At 39.4% G+C, this 17,732-nt stretch overlaps 1 protein-coding gene across 1 annotated transcript in view; it reads right to left on the reverse strand.

Moving 5' to 3' along the window:
* The window catches only part of AOX1 (aldehyde oxidase 1), a 56,515-nt gene that overhangs the window by 1,728 nt on the left and 37,055 nt on the right, over positions 1-17,732 (reverse strand). The window contains exons 24-33 of the mRNA XM_070737629.1: positions 16,941-17,132; positions 15,055-15,282; positions 14,428-14,523; positions 10,745-10,873; positions 8,966-9,040; positions 7,638-7,690; positions 6,171-6,285; positions 4,425-4,490; positions 3,640-3,828; positions 1,617-1,784 (exon numbers count right to left, since the gene is read on the reverse strand). Of these exons, the coding sequence (XP_070593730.1) occupies positions 1,617-1,784; positions 3,640-3,828; positions 4,425-4,490; positions 6,171-6,285; positions 7,638-7,690; positions 8,966-9,040; positions 10,745-10,873; positions 14,428-14,523; positions 15,055-15,282; positions 16,941-17,132 (1,311 nt within the window). The remainder of the gene's footprint in view (positions 1-1,616; positions 1,785-3,639; positions 3,829-4,424; positions 4,491-6,170; positions 6,286-7,637; positions 7,691-8,965; positions 9,041-10,744; positions 10,874-14,427; positions 14,524-15,054; positions 15,283-16,940; positions 17,133-17,732) is intronic.

Genomic DNA, 17,732 nt, shown 5'->3' on the forward strand with positions numbered 1-17,732 from the left:
TACTAATCCATGGTGCACAACATTTATACAACAGCTTTTAAATGTTTATATTACTTTGCTAGGAAATGAACTTTTCACATTTAATGGGCAAGAAAATAGCATGTTGTATAAAGTTCACCTAATTTTACATATATTACAGCAAAATTAGGCCACATTCAAAGAAACTATTTTGTAGTGATCTGATAACAGTGATTGTATACTGTATTTTAAAAAAGATCAATATTTTCCAGATATTTTATTAGGCAAGATGTTATAAATTGAGTCTGTGTCCTTAAAAGGAGATGCAGTACAGCAAAATATAAGATATAGTTTCAATGGCCATTGTCCACAGGGGCATATCTCAGCTCTTTTTTTTTTTTGCATCACCCCCCCCCCCAAAAAAAAAAACAGCCAAGAAGTGTGTTGCAGTGTGCTAAGGTTAGTGCCCTTTAGATTTGGGGGATGGTTATTTGATATAAATATCTTGCTGCTTTAAGAGGGGGAGTTCGACTGTTCAAATAAACATTCTTGAGAAGAGCAGCCTGTCTTGCTGGATTTCCAGATCTTTAATATGTGATTTGTGCAATAAGTGCATGTTCATACCCCATCATTTAAAAAATTGATGGTTCAGAAGTGGGGGAAGCTTTTCAGCTTACACAGTAAATCACCATAAAATAAAATAGAGTTTTAATCACATTGGGCAGTGATATCATTAAATATCTAAGTGGTTTTGGAAACACAAGAAGGAGAACCAGTCGAAAAAGATTGTTTAATTCAGACAGAGGGGGAATGTGAAAAAGAGATTTGAAGTAACTCCTCCACCCAGGTGACTGGGAGAATTCTTCTGACAGGCTTTCAAGCTTCTGTTACATCATTCTATCAGCAATCAAGATTGTTCCAGTAATCCAAGTGATGCTTTCCTAAGTGATTCCTAAGTGATTCTTTCATGGATGCCAAGTGTATTGCTGGTTATTGAAACAGATGTCCATGTGCTGTCTCTGTGTTGGTTGAGGCAGGCAGGATTCCCTTGAGTACCATTTGTTGGAGGTCAAGGGAAAGGGAGAGTTTTGCCTTCTCTTTCTGGTCAAGATCCCCATGTACAATTGGTGGGCCACTGTGTGACACAGAATGCTGGACTCGATTGGCTTTGGCCTGATTCAGCATGGCTCTTCTTACGTTCTTACGTAAGTTTGCCAGCTCATGTGGCTTGATGAGGTGGGAAGGGGAGAGGGAGACTCTCCCTCCCTCCCTCCTTCCTTCCCTCACTCTCTCACTCTCTCTTTAACTTTTCCTCAGTTAGCTGAACAGTACTGAGCATTTCAGAGTACAGTTTATTTATTTATTTATTTATTATTTGATTTTATTTATTCAATTTTTTATGCCGCCCTTCCAGCCTATTGCCCCCACAATCCAGGTCCTCATTTTACCCACCTTGGAAAGATGGAAGGCTGAGTCAATCTTGAGCCGGTGATAAGATTTGAACCGCTGACCTGCAGATCTAGCAGTCAGCTTCAGTGGCCTGTAGTACAGCACTCTACCTGCTGCGCCACCCCTGCTTTACAATTTTTGCTTGCTGGTTGAAGTAGAAATGAAGGTTAGAGGCAAAGGATAGAGGAAATGAAAGGGCAGAGTCTTACCATCTCTGTAAAGTAATCAGCACAGGCCATGCGGATCCTCTCTACATTCAGTGGACTGTCCAGTGTGAAAACTGAGTTTAATCCTCTTTCCTTCCGTGCGGCACCTATCGCGTCTCTTATAGCAAAAAATACAGAGGATCCGAGGAATACTCCAGATTCCCCCAATCCCTGGAGAAAAATAAAAATAACCAAAGGGAAGGGAAAAAAATAATTGGTGGAATATTCTCATACAATTGTGTTTAAGGCTACATCCTACAATAATTTCACACAGCTAAAATCTGATCGAATCATCCTATTCTGATAGCAGCATGCTGAAACTTCGGAATATTTTCAGTGCATTAAAGACGAAGCTCCTTGTGAGCTGGGAATACAGAAAATGTGTTACAGTTTGTAGAAATGGCATCCTTTTCTATACATTACATATTGCAGATACTGAAGCTCAAACACTTTGGCCACCAAATGAGAAGAGATGACTCATTGTAAAAGACCCTGATGTTAGGAGAGATTATTTTATTGTAACAGTTTGAATTTGCCCAAACATAGGACTCCAAGCAGTTTGTGTCAATAAAATACAATAAAAATAAGAACACAAGCAACAACCCTTCAATTAAAGTCTGCATCACAACTTACTGTTAAAAACAAAACATCAAAATCAAATTCAGCTTTCCACAGAAAACAACACAAAAGTCTTTATGGAGATCTTGTATTTTTAATTTGCATATTAAGAATGGTACTGAGTATTAAGCAATATCTTCTTTCTTGGTCATCAATAAATGTTTTAGCTCTAATTGCTTTATAAAACAAAGCTTCTTTTCAGGAAAATATTTATTTTTACTTGCGATGCATAGTTTACACATGATTTTGATTCATTAAGCCTATTTTACTACTTTTATATATATGTAAAAAAGATTTACTGCATATTGTCAGACTACTGAACCATCCAAATTTAATGTGTTTTCAGTTGAAGCCAAGCCACCTTCAAAGGTCTATCAAAAATTGCCTCAGCTATTAGACTGAAGCATTACACATTTCACTTTCATAGTCACTAGTGGTTAACAAGTTCCTGTTTGATTAATATTACTAATCTTGCTTTCTAAATTAATATATAGATCTTGCTGTCCATATTTAGGGTTAGTCCAAAAAATGTTCTGCCCAGATCATTTTGAAATGGAAAAAGTTCCTGATTTTTTTAAATTTTTGAATATCTGATTTTGATGTTTTGTTTTTAACAGTAAATTATGGCACAGACTTTAATTGAAGGGTTGTTGCTTGTGCTCTTATTTTTATTGTATTTTATTGACGTAAACTGCTTGGAGTCCTATGTTTGGGCAAATTCAAATTGTTACAATAAAATAATCATCCTGCCTCCTGAAAAAGTAACTTATAAACCTGGAGCACTCTGCAAGCTGTTCTTTATTCTTTAGTAGAGAAAACAAAGCTTAACAAAATGCAGGTTGCATCCTTCCTCCTATCCACTTGGACATGATCAGGGTCAAACCAGGTTCATATCTTTGCCTAATCCTATCAGACACAAATTGACCCTCTCTGGCCCAAGACAAAGCCCCCTTGTAAGCCCATCTTAACCAAAGAATAGAAGCCTTCTCACCAGCTGATAGTATATCCCAAGGGCAATCTTAGGAACATAGTAACAACATAGTAATAATCCTCAAAATTCCATCCTCAATCAGCCTGAAGACACAACATCCCATTAAACTGTTAAAAGAATAACAGTGGACATCCTTGGATCTGCTGCCTTCCTGAAAGGCCCATTTTGACTAACAAAAGGTGCACTAACAAACTGCTGCCTACCTTCCATAAATGCTTCCAAATCTGATCTATAGGATTTCCTGCTTTATAGGTGTTAACTTTAATAGAAATATTTGCTTTCCCATACTTTGGGATCCCCTCTTTCTTGTAAAGCAGGCATCCAGCAATTGTTAATTAATTAACTATGAAATTAAATCTTCTTGGGGTTTTGTTCCTTACTTAAACAATCGCAGGACAATCCATATTATTTGCTTACCCTGGAGGAATAGATAGCAATTGGATTTCTTGAGTTTGGCAGCAAATAGGTTCTAAGATCTTCTGGAATATCACAAAGACCTGGTATCTTATATGTGTCTGGTCCCAATGTATACTGCTGTCCTTCTCGAGAGAATTTTATTTCTTCTGATGTATAAAGTCCAAGTCCCTGAATAAATCCACCTTCAATCTGAAAAAAATAAAATAAACATTTTAAAAATATATTTCTTCTAAGAATATAATAATTTCTTAAATTTGCTGTACTAAGTATAATTTTTCCCTGAATATGAATAAGCTAGTGCTATATAAAAAATATTTTTGTACTTTTGCAGAACAGTAACTCTAAACAAGTTTCTTAAACCTGGATTTATCACTTCTTTTGAATTGTGAGAATCCACTAAAATGAAGGGTAGGGTAGATGATATCCTGATATAATTATTAAGTTTGAAGAATGGAGGACCCCGTAGAAGCTTTAATGGTATTTATTTGATTAAGCTGGAATATACCTCTAACAACAGGAACAACTATTTGGAACAAGAACAACAACCGGGAAAGTGTTCACCCCTTTTAAACTTCTTTCCTTCACAGCCGCTTGAATTTTGCCAGCCGTGTCTTAGCCAATCTGCGGTCTGAACAGTTGCTGAATATGCAACTAGGATTCATTTCTTGGATCTTTCAGGAAAGATTGTTTGCCTGTAGTTACAATAAATCGCTTCTCGGTCTTTTGGCTAAGATCAAGTGTAGTGTGCGTGTAGTTACAATAAGGTGGGAATTTAAAGTACGTACCTGTCCTATGTCAATGCCTGGATTGATGCTGAAACTACCGTCTATGACAATGTCAGTTCGGAGATTCTGTTGCACAGAGAAATATCATCAAAACACTTTATAGCAGTACAGGAAAAAATGAAAAACTGTGGACATTAAAGCCTAAGATATTAAAAGGACAAATATTAATGATTACCATAACATTTTGGGAAGTTTTTCCAGCAGGCATCATAACAAAAACATTAACTGCTCCAAACCTGACTGTAAAAAATATGACTTTAGCAATCGAGTTGTCGAAGCATGGAACACATTACCGGACTCCGTAATATCAACTCCCAACCCCCAACATTTCCCCCTTAGACTATCCACGATTGACCTCTACAGGTTCTTAAGAGGTCAGTAAGGGGCGTGCATAAGTGCACTAGTGTGCCTTCCGTCCCCTGTCCAATTGTCTCTCCTATATATCATATATCTTCTCTTCCATTCATATATCTTTTCCTCTATTCTGCATTGATGTATTTTATTCTTATGTCTTTTCTTCTATCCTTCCTTTGACAAATATTACTACATGTTTATTCTCTTTTACCTCCATTGTGTATTGGACAAAATAAATAAATTAAAAAATAAAGTAAAGTAAAGTAAAGTAAAGTAAAGTAAAGTAAAGTAAAGTAAAGTAAAGTAAAGTAAAGTAAAGTAAAGTAAAGTAAAGTAAAGTAAAGTAAAGTAAAGTAAAGTAAAGTAAAGTAAAGTAAATAAACATTTGGGGGCTTTGGGCTGGGAGGCACTGCACCTCTGAACTTGTCCTCCTGGAGCCTGTAAGTATGGCTATATATCCACTACTTTATGAAGAGAAATAGGCTAAGGAAGGGAGAACTCTAAGCAGAATATTTTTCTGCATTTGATAGCTCGAATAGGATCTGTTCTGTCCCAAACAGCATCACAAAGCTAAGACAATAGAAACCTCTGTGGGAGTTCATGACAACTCTGGATCTAACCCAAGTAATTTGACAGCCTCTCTGCATTTTTTCTTCATATCTTATCTGCATTGGCTTCCATCAGGAACAATGGGGGTGGAAGCTACACTGGAGGAGCCCATGTGAGGTTTGAATTGTATAAAGAGGGGGGCGCAAACATACAGCACATCCTCATCTGTCTGGCACAGATGCTCACAGCAGACCTGCTCATCACCAGCCCAAGGTTAAAGGCCGCTACATTCCAGAAGTATGATACGCAATGGAAGATGCACCCACCTGATGCTTATGGACACAATAGATTGGGTGAACTGCCAAGAAGGGTAACTGGGGATACTTTGTACGCGTAATATGCATCCTGCGCCTTTTTCTTCAGACTTTGCTTTTTTTCCACTGCATTCACTTCTGATATAGTAAAAGTCCTCTTTAAACTTCAAAATGGACTCTGAGTTTTAGTTTCCTAAATTATGAATGAGGCAGTTCCTGACATTATTTCTGAACTTACGATTGGCCCATTTATCCATTTTTCGCTGAGAATGGTGAAAAACAGCCCGATAGGTCTACCGGAATTCCAGAGGTTTCAATGAGGCTGTGCGCCTGTGTGGGGAGCAGCGTGGGAGTGGGTTGTGTGCATGCACGGGGGCAACGTGGGGGTTGTCGCATGCACAGTGGAGGGCATTGCATTATGGTGTGGGCATGGCACGCAACCCCCAAAAGGTTCACCATCACTGCCATAGATTATCCTATGGTTGAGCGGAAAAGTGGAGATTATGGTCCACTTTTGGACTGAACGTACCTTATGGTCACCAGTGAGGCAGTCAATCTCAACTTCAGAACACACTGCAGCAAAATTAAAATAGGGAAATGCGTGACCTTCTCCTTTCTCCCAGTCCATATTGACAACATACCCTCTGATGGAAAAGGGGGGGGAAACGGAGAGAGTTTCCTTTAGAAATCTTTTCAAACAGACGTACACAAGTCATGTGAAATATTACGATACTCTGAAAGAATTTTTTTTAAAAGGATCTAGGGTGAGATGAAGAAGCTCCCTCTGTTTCAGTGGAAAATACCAAAATGGAAATTGATTGCTAGATAGAAAACCAATGACAGTTGTCATTTCCCCCTGTATCTAATTAAGCATTCAAAAGAGGCCTGAAATTTCCTGGGTATAACTTCTGAACTGCCTGAGTTTGTGATTCAGATAAATAGGACATACAGCTTTTGCCAAACCTTGAACTACTCCAAAATGATAGCCTTGCCTTTCCCTTTGAGTCTGTCAGTGACTTTTCCCAATCCCAATTACAAAATATTTTTGGAACTCACCAGTTGGCTTATTTAAAACATTCTACCTTGAGCAAGACACTACCAGAAGGAAATCCTTCCTTTCTGATTCTCTATGCCTTTCCAGAGAATTAAGGCATTATCAACCTTCCCTTATGTCAGGATAAAACATATACAGGCATTACCTTTTCTGACCTCATTAACACTTCCAATCAGGCTCTCTTGTGCATCAGTGTCCAATGGTTCTGTTTCTAATTAAGATGATTATGCATGTGCAGGGTGTTATAAGCAAGTTAATAGCTGGATTCATCTCTTCATCTTCAGCATGGATTTGTTCTGTCCATATGCATGTCAGAGGCACCAGCAAAGCTAACTGAAGAGTGCTTCACAGTTGAAAGAATTTGCCAGTAACAACACTGTTGCCCAGGGGAGGCCCAACTGCCAAAAGTAATGCAATTGGGGGGGGGGGGGGAATCCTTTAATGTCCCCATGGATCTGTTAAGGATTTTTGGGTTAAAGTTCTTAAGAGTTTTATTGGCTGATTATTCTAATGCTGTTGTGCAATTGAGCTTTGTTTGAATATACTTGGCCATCAACTCTTTTCATCATTCATCTGAGAAAGTCAGATAGTAACAGCTACAGGTCACTTTGTATTGCACAGGTAGATAAGAAGCAGGGTCATTTACATGCAAAAGAAGTGTAGTTGCTAGACAATGTTAAAGAACAATGGCTGACCAACCACACTCAACATGTAGTCCTTAATGGAACTGCATCTACATGGAAGGAACTAGGACATATACAGTGGGGGATCCCAAGCCTCTGTCTTAGACCCAGTATTCTTCAATGTCTTTCTAGTATAGGACCTTTCAGAAAAATCTTATTTGCTTTTGTTCTCCCATGTCTGCAATGTGAAATTCCCCTTAAGTCCTGATTTATCACCTTTGATATTGAAAATAAAGCCATTTAGGAACAAATTGCTTACTTGAAGAAGCCAGTAGCAGAAAGGCTGATGCTTTCCTCGTGGGCAGCTTTAATCTGAAACAGATAAATAGTGAAGTGGCAATACAGTGGTACCTCTACTAAAGAACGCCTCTACTTAAGAACTTCTCTAGATAAGAACTGGGTGTTCAAGATTTTTTTTGCCTCTTCTTAAGAACCATTTTCTACTTAAGAACCCAAGCCCAGAAAAATTTCCCAGGAAATTTGAGAGTGACACGAAGGCCCGGCCAGTTTCCTGCCATTCCCCCTTTAATCCCAGACATCTCGGGCTATTCTGGGCCGCCAGAGGAGCCTTTTGGTGGCGCTTAAGGAAGCTTTGACAGTCCAGAGTGAACAAAGCATTTTCCTTTCTCTGGGCGCTTGGAGAGGGAATAAACTTCTGCCAGCGCCCAGAGAAAAGAAACTCTCCCTTTGCTCTGGGCAGTGACTGTCCTCCTCTTCTTTCTCCTCCTCCTTCTCCCACCCAAATTCTGAGCTTTTATTTCTTTCCTAATGGGTTTGCACACATTATTTGCTTTTACATTGATTCCTATGGGAAAAAATTCTTCTACTTACAAACTTTTCTACTTAAGAACCTGGTCATGGAACGAATTAAGTTCTTAAGTAGAGGTACCACTGTATTTGTAATACTGACAAAAATGTATTTGTGCATAAAACAAAACCAAAATGGAGATGTTTCCTCCTTTGCATAAGAGAGATAAGAAAAAAAAAGTCACGTTGAGTTTGTTTTCTACTTTTATCTAGGATTATCTTCCCAGAAACGTATCTTTGCTGACATTAAGCAACTTCCTTGGATCCACATCATAGAATTTTAAGACTGTGTGTAAAAGATGCTTCTAGACAAATTGCTTCAAACATTAATTTTTTGACTGCTCACACACTTTTTACTTCCAATGTTCTTGAATTTACTTATAGCTTCTTACTGTTTTTTAAAAATCTTATCCAAAATGTTCATTAAAAAGGGGAAAGGACTATCTCCAAAGGATATTGAGTTGGATACTCTATTCCTAGGATCCTGAAGGAGCCCATTGTGCACACAACATCAGTAAAGATCACATGTCACCAGAATGAGTTCATTGCTGGAATTAGATAACTTAAATATCCAAAGCTCAATGGTACCAAGAAGTGCCATATATCACAAATGCTCCCTGTTAAGTAAGTTTAGAATTGCTGACTATTTTGACATGGGGTTCACTTGATCTTCTATGCGATTCCTGTATTTATAATTAATGTATTAAAAATTATTTTCCTGAAGATGTTCTACTAATAGGGTTAAAATTATTCTGTTTTAAAAATGTAAATGATACCTACCCAATCTTCCCACTTTCCTTTAGGATTTTTTTTAATGATTGGTTCAAGGCGCTTCCTTAGAATTTGACAAGCATTCTGTAGAAGATGATACCAAAGAAAACAGGAAAAAATAGTCCCAAAGAATACATGTTATTAAGATGTCATCCAAATTTTATTTTTAAAAGGTACATTTAAGTGTTGCATAGTGGGATTGCCATCTTTTTCTGCAAGAATTGGGACATTTTTAATTTTAACCTTTATGACATGAATAATTCTCAGTTTTTTTCTTAACAGAAACTATAATTTTATTTAAAATTCTAGCATCACAAATGCTCACATGCCAAAATGCAGTATAAAAGAACATAACACTGCATTGCTAACTTCACATTGTAACAGAAAATGTGACTCATTGTTATGTTTAATTATTTTTGAAAGCAAACTTAACTTCAATTGCTTTTCTGCAACTAGACAATAACATAGTTATTGGGGAGAGGGGTGTCATACAAATCCAATAAATAAATAAATAAATAAATAAATAATAAACATAGAGCAACATAATTCAAATACTCTTTTAAACTATTTTTTAATTATTCTATGTCAAAATGAATTTCTCTGGCCCAGTATTGTCTAGTAAAGCTTTCCTAAGCAGATCCTTTAATTTCCAAAATTGTCAGCTTTCTGCAATCTTTAGCCCAGACTTGTTTGGATATTGCAGGCACTATCCTCAGAGAGGGGTGGCATACAAATCTAATTAATAAATAATAAATAAATAAATTAGAACTCAATATCTTTGGAAAAGAAAAAAGTGTTCTATTGAGCAAAAACTGCTATTTTGTTTGTTAATAATGCTCTAGCAGTTTAAATATTTGATGAGATGGAATCTGTTCCTTTTATTAAGATATTAAAGAATGAATTTGTGATCTCCTGTACACCAATTGCTTAAAAATAGGGAAATGAAACATGGAAAGATATTGACCAAGTTCATATATTGTATTATGGTAAATCATATTTGGTGTGATCTATAAAATCACAATTATTTTTCTTTTTGCAACACTATGTTGCTGAAGTTTTGGATTAGCACTAAGGACACACATGTTCTAGTTCATCCTCAATTGTGGAAACTGAGAGCGTATGTTCAGCTCAACCTACTTCATAGAGTATTGTTACTACGGAGTGTTGGTGTTGGTGTGTGGACCATTATGCATCCACGTAGGATTCTTGAAATAAAGATAGAATGTAAATCTAATAAATAAACCCTCATTGGCCTGTTCCCCCATAGATGCTGCCTGAGTTCACACCTGTCAAAACCAAATAAATGACATATGCTTCAGAGTGATGTGTGAACTCATTTTTTTATATAAAGATAAAATAAATCTCCACCATGACTGTAATATAGCTGTGAAAACAGAAGGGTCTGTTAGAAAAAGGTGGCAATTTCTGGCAGCACCTATCTTTTAAAGCCAAAGATGAAAACAATTTAATCGGATGTCAAACTATTTCTTTTAAGACAAATGTCCTATATCAGGTTGGAACATTTTCCCACCTAGTTCAGCACTGCCTACTCTCATAGCAGGAAGCCTCTAGACTAGAGGCACAGGTCTTTTCCTTCATTAGGGGTTTGACCCTTTAAACTGCAGAGGCTCTATCATTGAGCTTCTCCCCATCTTTCAAATCTAGCAATAGCTGGGGGGGGGAAAGGAAGGCTCCCATTCACAAAAAGGTAGATTTTAACACCAGGAGGATTAAGTTCCATCACATTTCAAATGAATTGAAATGAACACCACCAATTATGCATCTAACCTGGACTGCTTTCCCATTGACATCTGCACCGATTGATCCCGCTGTAGCAATTGCATTCGGTATTGTGACTGTAGTTCTTTCATACTGGTGTATGTAAGATAGCGGTATCTTTAATTCATGGCTAGCCACCTTGTGGTTTTAAAAAAGAAAAAAAATAGCATTTATAATCTCTCTGGAGTTATGCAATTAAAATTACTACTACAGGGAAAATTTTGTTTAAATTATTATTGTAAGACATAACTACAGATAGTCCTCCTGTCAGGACAGCAGTTGGGACTGGAATTTCAATTGTTAAATATGTGGTTCTTAAAGTTCGTAACCTCACGTGACACACGTGAACTCACGGCTGAGCAATGACGAACTTGGCAGCCACCGCTGCCATCAGTTAGTGGGGAAACCCTGTGGATTGTTAAGTGAGGACCTCATGTGACTGCAATATAGGAAGAGGTCCTCAAAGCCAAATACCAGGCAAGCAAGGTGGCAGGGAAGAGATACAGGTGGGTGCTAAGGGGTATGAGTGGGTGGATGCCATGGAGCTTGGGCAGGGCGTTGCCATGGACAGATGCTACAGAGTGCAGGTGATTTGGAGGGTGGCACAGAATGCAAACAGGTGCTGCAGGGAGATGCTACGGAGTGTAGGCAGGCGAGTGCTATGGAGCATGAGATCCCCATGTGGGATCCTCTGGAAAAAAGGATCCCGAGCAAAAGCAACTTGCAGGGACAACTTGTGCCCTCCTACCACAGATTGCAAAGAGATGCTGCAGACAGGCATTAAGGGCTGTGGCCAATGTTCCCTCTAAGTTTTTTTCAGTGTGGGCGGAAAAGTATAGTGTCTGAGCGGCAGTTCCCTTGGGAATGGGCGGCATATAAATAAATAAATAAACAAACAAACAAACAAACAAACAAGAAAAAAATCCCTTATTTTTTATTAAAAGAAATTAATAATTAAAAAAACCCAAAATCCATTAATATTAAAACTAAATCAACCAGCAAAACCAAAAACATAACTATTAATAAAAACAGGTGAGGGCTGGGTTTTTTCTCTCTGTTATTATTTAAGTGCTTTTACCATATGCTTTAAATCAAGAGTCACTTCTCTCTCTGTTTCTCTCTTTCCTGTCATTTTTTGCCTCAATCATTTTCTCATTTCTCTTTTTTCTCCCCTTTTTTCTATCCTTTCTCTCTATCTCTTCCTTCCACTCTTCTCTCTCTCTCTTGCTTTCTCTGTCTCTCTCTCTCTTGCTTTCTTCCTCTCTCTCTCTTCCTTCCTCTCTCATCTCTCTCTCTCTTTCTCTCTCTCTCCCTCTTGCTCTCTCTCTCTTTTTCTCACTTTCTCTGTCTTGCTTTCTCTCTCTCTCACTCTTTCTCTCTTGTTTTCTTTCTCACTCTTTCTCTCTCTTGTTCTCTCTCTCTATTGTTATCTCTTTCTCTCCCCCCTTTCTTTCTCTCTCTCTTTCTCACTTTCTCTCTATCTTGCTGTCTGTTGCTCTCACTCTCTCTCATTCTCTCTCTGTTCTTCTCACAGCGGAGGGTGGTGAAGGTGATTTTCAATGTCGGGGGCGCGCGGGCGGTTGCACGCGCTCCCCATTTCCTGCCAGCCCGTCCGGAACATTCAAAATAAGAAAAGCCTTCACCGGCGAAGGTTTTCCTTATTTTGAATGTTCCAAGCGGGCTGGCAGGGGGATAGGGAGCACGCACAACCGCCTGCGCACCCCCGGCATTGAATATCACCTTCGCCGGCCTCCGTTGTGAGAACGCCTGCCCTGCCTCTCCTGCAACCCCCTTGCTGAGAGCCCGGGACGAAAGTGCTCTTGGCAAAGGGACTGTGAGACGGGCAGGGCGTGCATTCCTGGTACGGGAGGAGCCGCGCCCCAAGGTAGGAGGCGGCGGAGGAGCAGAGGGCGCAGATCGGGCGGGCAGGGGGCAGCGCTGAAAGGCCGAGGGGGCCGGAGGCACCGTGGGGAGGCAGGGGCAGCCGTGGCTCCTTTCCCTTCTACTGCCGGCGCCTCTCCGCCCCCCCCCCCATGGGCTGGCAGGGGGATGGGGAGTGTGCGCCCGTGAAAAAGGGTGCCCGGGGGGGGTATTTTGGGGCACGCGCGAGCATGCGCGCAGCTTACGGGGAACACTGACTGTGGCCTGGTGGGTGCCAGGATTATGTACAATATCCCAATGCCACCTGCATTGGGGATTCTCTGGAAAAAAAGGAGGCAGAAGCAAGAATGCCTTATGAGAGCACCTTGTGGTCTCCTGTCAGCTTTCCCATTGATTTGGGCTGTGGGAAGCTGGTAGGCCACAAACGTCCCTCATATCACCATAAGGACACACTGCAACACTTGCAATTTAGAGCACTAGTCATAAACTCCCCTCATTCAGCACCTTTGTAACTTTCACTAAACAAACAGTCGTAACCTAGGGACTACATGTAGCACATCATATTATTATTTCATCACAACAACATCTATACAGTAATTTATAGATTATTGACACTCTAATGTTTAGATAAACCTAAATGTTTAAAGATAGAGAAAAAGAAAAATCGTAGCGTCAACTATAGTCCATAACACAGCTGTGGAAGCCGTCATGGGTGTACCTCGGTACACCCCTAAGAACACTAATGCTCCACGTGCTGCACTGGCTACTAATTAGTCTCCAGTCATAATTCAAGGTGTTGGTTATTACCTATAAAGCCCTACATGGCTTAAAACCAGACTATTTATGGGACCATCTCCTGCCGCATAGCTCCCAGAGGCCAATAAGATCTCACAGGGTTGGCCTTCTCCAGGTCCCGTTGACTAAGCAATGCAGGTTGGCAGGGCAGCAGGGGAGGGCCTTCTCTGTGGCTGCCCCAGCTCTATGGAACCAACTCCCCCACAATGTCCATACTGCTCTCACCCTGCTGGCCTTCCGAAAGGCTGTGAAGACCTGACTTTGCTGGTAGGTCTGGGGGCCGTGAATATTACACCTGTCTCTGCATGAGTGGTATGCATGTAAGTTGAGCGGACTGTTGTCTTTGTAGATTTTATAATCGGGTTTTATTGTTTTAATATTCAACTTCTTTTATATTGTTCTGTATTTTTTATATTACTGTAAGCCTCCTTGAGTCCCGTTGGGGATGAGTGGCATAGAAGTCAAATAAATGAATGAATGAATGAATGAATGAATAAATGAATAAACAAACAAACAAACAAATAAATAAATAACAGCTAACCCTTCATTTATGACCACTATGGAGCCTCTTCATTGTGGCTGTAAGTTGTGACAGTCATGAAACGGTCACCAACCTGATTTTAAGTCATTATTTTGCAACAGTCATCAAATATACAATGTGGTTGTTAAGCAAATGAATGGTTTGCTATGGGCTGGCTTTGCTAAAAACTAGAAGTAAATGTCAGTGTTTGGCAAAATCTTTGTAAAACATGGTCATGCGATTGCAAGATGATGCAAACAGTAATAAATGTTGGCTTTTAGCTAAGCGCCCAATAGTCAGCCACAGTACCGTGTGTGTGTGTGTGTGTGTGTGTGTGTGTGTGCGCGTGCGTGTGTGGATAACCACCTGAGCTTCACAATTTGTTCATGAATATCCATAGGGGGTCACTAAGCATCAGTTGTCAGTTGAGAATTACCTGTTGTTTTGATGCTTTGCACAAGTTAGGAATATTAGAGTTTAAAAAAATCTTAATTACCTGTAACATCTTGGTATAAAGTCCTTGTCCAAATTCACATCCACCATGGGATAGTAGTACTGACCCATCCAAATAAATATGAACCAGAGCAGCAGCCTACAAAAAAACAGACATGTATTTATTTACTTACTTGACAAGTGTTATTTTTAATCTTTTAAATTACATCTTGTTAGATAGAAGTAACATAGAGAGAATTGCCCTAGGAACAAAATATCCTTTATCTGGTATATTAGGTTTTTGGTTTTAAAAAAGGATAAAATGAGTGATAAAATCAGAGCATAATATTGTAGTATTGGAATACACGTTACAAGTCTGTTTGGCCTAGAAGTTGGAAACTATGAGTTCAAGACTCCCTTGAGCAAGAAAACCACCTGGGTCGCACTCTTTCAACCCTAGGTAGAAGGTGCTAGCAAACCACTTCCAAAATGTTGACAAGAAATCTGCCCTTGTAGTCAAAGGAAGCATGATCGACTTTTAACAATAACAAAGATTAAAGATTAAAGAAAGAATTCTCTAAAATGCTGAGATACAGATTAGACTAGGTTATAAGTGATGGGTTGGAAAGCTTCTGAGCGTTTATTGTTTTACTTTTTGGGAGGATCACATTCTGAAAAGTGAACATCTTGCCTGGTGGTAATATGTGACATTATATCCAACTGAAAACATCATGGGGATGATTGCAATTCCTTTCTTCTTCCAGTAATTTTGTTTATTGAATTCCTCAGCAGCTTCTTTTCTGACATAGTAGTCAGACTTCTTCAAGCATTCTTTCCAACATACCAGCAGATTTCTGGCATCCACCTTTTCTTTGAAGGGAGTTTCAGATATTGTTTTGTATATATTCACTTCCCTGACCTTCAACAGAGACACAGAAAATACTTTTAGTTACTCCCTGTGTTTAACAAACCATGTAAAACTTGGTATGTGTGTTTATATATTCTGCATTAATAACAATTACAATGCTTTTAGTATGCTAAAAAGATCCAGTCAACAACACTCATCTGTTCTTTGAGCAGGAAATGAGAGTCCAGGAAGACCATCAGATTATGTCCCAGTTCCAAATAGATTAATGCAACCCCAATCAGGACCAGACAAAGAGACAGTCTTGCTAATGCTCAGCTTGACCCTGTCCTTCCCATCCAAACCTCCACTGTCTCCAGGGATAAGACAAGGCCTTGATAGCACTGTCAAATCAATTGTTTTATATATCAATCCAAGACCAATGATCAAAAAGGGAGATGGCAGGGACCACTTGCCTTAAGTTTCCTTAAAGCACAGTGTCCTACATTGAGTGGCTTAGAATGATTGGTCTGTTCAAAAAGTTCCCAAAATTACTACGCATGAGAGTGTTCTAGAAGCATTGCTCAAGGACAGTCATTCTTAAGTTAAGATACTATAGAATGTTTCTTTGTAGAAAGGTCACAGTTTGTTTCCACAGTAAGTAACTTACATATCCTTTTGCTCTCAAAAAGGTGAATTATTCTAGAATAAGTCCCAGTGCCTATAAACTAGAAAAAGCTCATTGTGCTTTAGATGCATTGAAGCCTCTTTCTCAAGACCCATGTCAGAGATGTCTGGAATGTTTTCTTGAGAAAATCCAAACTGTAACTTATGGAACTTACATTGTGGCAACTTAGTTTTCACCATCAGAGAGAAGCCATATTAGAGGGCAAGTGAGACGTTGCCCTATGCCAGCCGTTTCGCCCTCCCGATGCTTCAGGGAAACTTCCCTGAAGCCCGGAATACAAAAAACAACCCAACAGGCAAACCGGAAGTTTAGAAAATGTACTTCTGGTTTGCCCGTTGTGCTGTTTTTTTGTACTCCGGAGCTTCATGAAGCTTTCCTGAACACCCCCTCCCCCCAGAGTACAAAAAACAGCACAACGGACAAACTGGAAGTGCATTTCCCAACTTCTGGTTTGTCTGTTGGGTGGGTTGTGTTGTTTTGGTTTATTTTTTTGCTTTCTAGGGCTTCGGGGAAGATTCCCTTAAGCATCTGGATGGCAAAATAGCCTTTCCCAAGGCTGAAAATCAGCTGGCCAGCACTCACATGCATGCTGGAGCTGACATAGGGCAACATCTCAAGTGCTCTCCGATATGCCCCTGCATGCCACCGGTGTCACGAGTGCCATAGGTTCGCCATCACGGATATAGGAGTTTTCTTCCAATGCTAGGAATCTACTTTTATTATTTATTTATTTATGCGATTTGTAGGCCACCCAACTCCTTGCGGACTCTGGACAGCTGGAAATTTTGCTCCTTCTGGCCAAGCTCCCCTACTTGAAATAAATCTGTCTGGGAGAACAGGTTTAGGAGTATTTACTGGGGAAAATATTCTGGTTTTTTCTTCAGACCTTATATCTGTTATTAGAAGGGATTCAGATCCCTCTCCTTTCTGTCACTTCTACTAGGCATATGAAGACGGGCATATCTGTGTTACATTTGCCAAAGCAACATTTGTGGCCTTACACTAAATTATTCTAAACACATCTTTTTTCCATTCCTTTATTTACCTTCTCAGCTGGAAGATCAAGGCAATCAACCACAACTGCTATCCACATTTCTGCACTTAAGGCTGATTGAGCAAATCCAAACCCTCGAAATGCAGTATTTGATGGTAAATTTGTCTTGCAGGCCCATCCCTGGCTTCGGAAGTTGGGGATATCATATGCACCAAAACATTTTAGCACCACATATTCTATTACCTAATGGATAGGAATAGATAACAAACTGTTAATTATCATATCTTTATGGAGTTAACCTCACATTTTAATTCTCAGCATCCTTAGGTTCCTGCTGTAACTATCTAGCTTCTATTTTTTCTTTTTGTCTTTCTATCTTCTATCTATCTTCTTCCTAAGTTCCAAGAAGCTATCACCTACATTCTCCAGCTAACACCAGGGAAGACAGTGGGAATTTATACCAATGCTCAGCGTTGGGCTACGAGCCAGAACGCTAAATTGTGCTCGCCGCCATGGCTCGTATGTTCTTGCGGGGCCAGCGCGATTTTGCTGCTGCGCCTGCAATTCTAATCTGGATGGTGGAAAATAAACATCCAGTTTATAATCAAATTCAAATTAGTTTCTTATTGTGTTCAATAAGCAGCAGAAGGCAAATGTAACCCTGGGTATAAAGTTGAAATGAAAAGGAATAAACCATATCTAGCAGACCATAACCATGCAGATTCAACTACTTTTAGTTTTTATATGCCTTATTTTATATAAGTGGTCTTTGACGTACAACCACAATTGGGACCAGAAGTTCAACTTACAACTTCCCTTACAACCAATTTTATTATGCTTGTT

Source organism: Erythrolamprus reginae, chromosome 1, assembly GCF_031021105.1.
Source record: "Erythrolamprus reginae isolate rEryReg1 chromosome 1, rEryReg1.hap1, whole genome shotgun sequence".
Classification (NCBI taxonomy): Eukaryota; Metazoa; Chordata; class Lepidosauria; order Squamata; family Dipsadidae; genus Erythrolamprus; species Erythrolamprus reginae.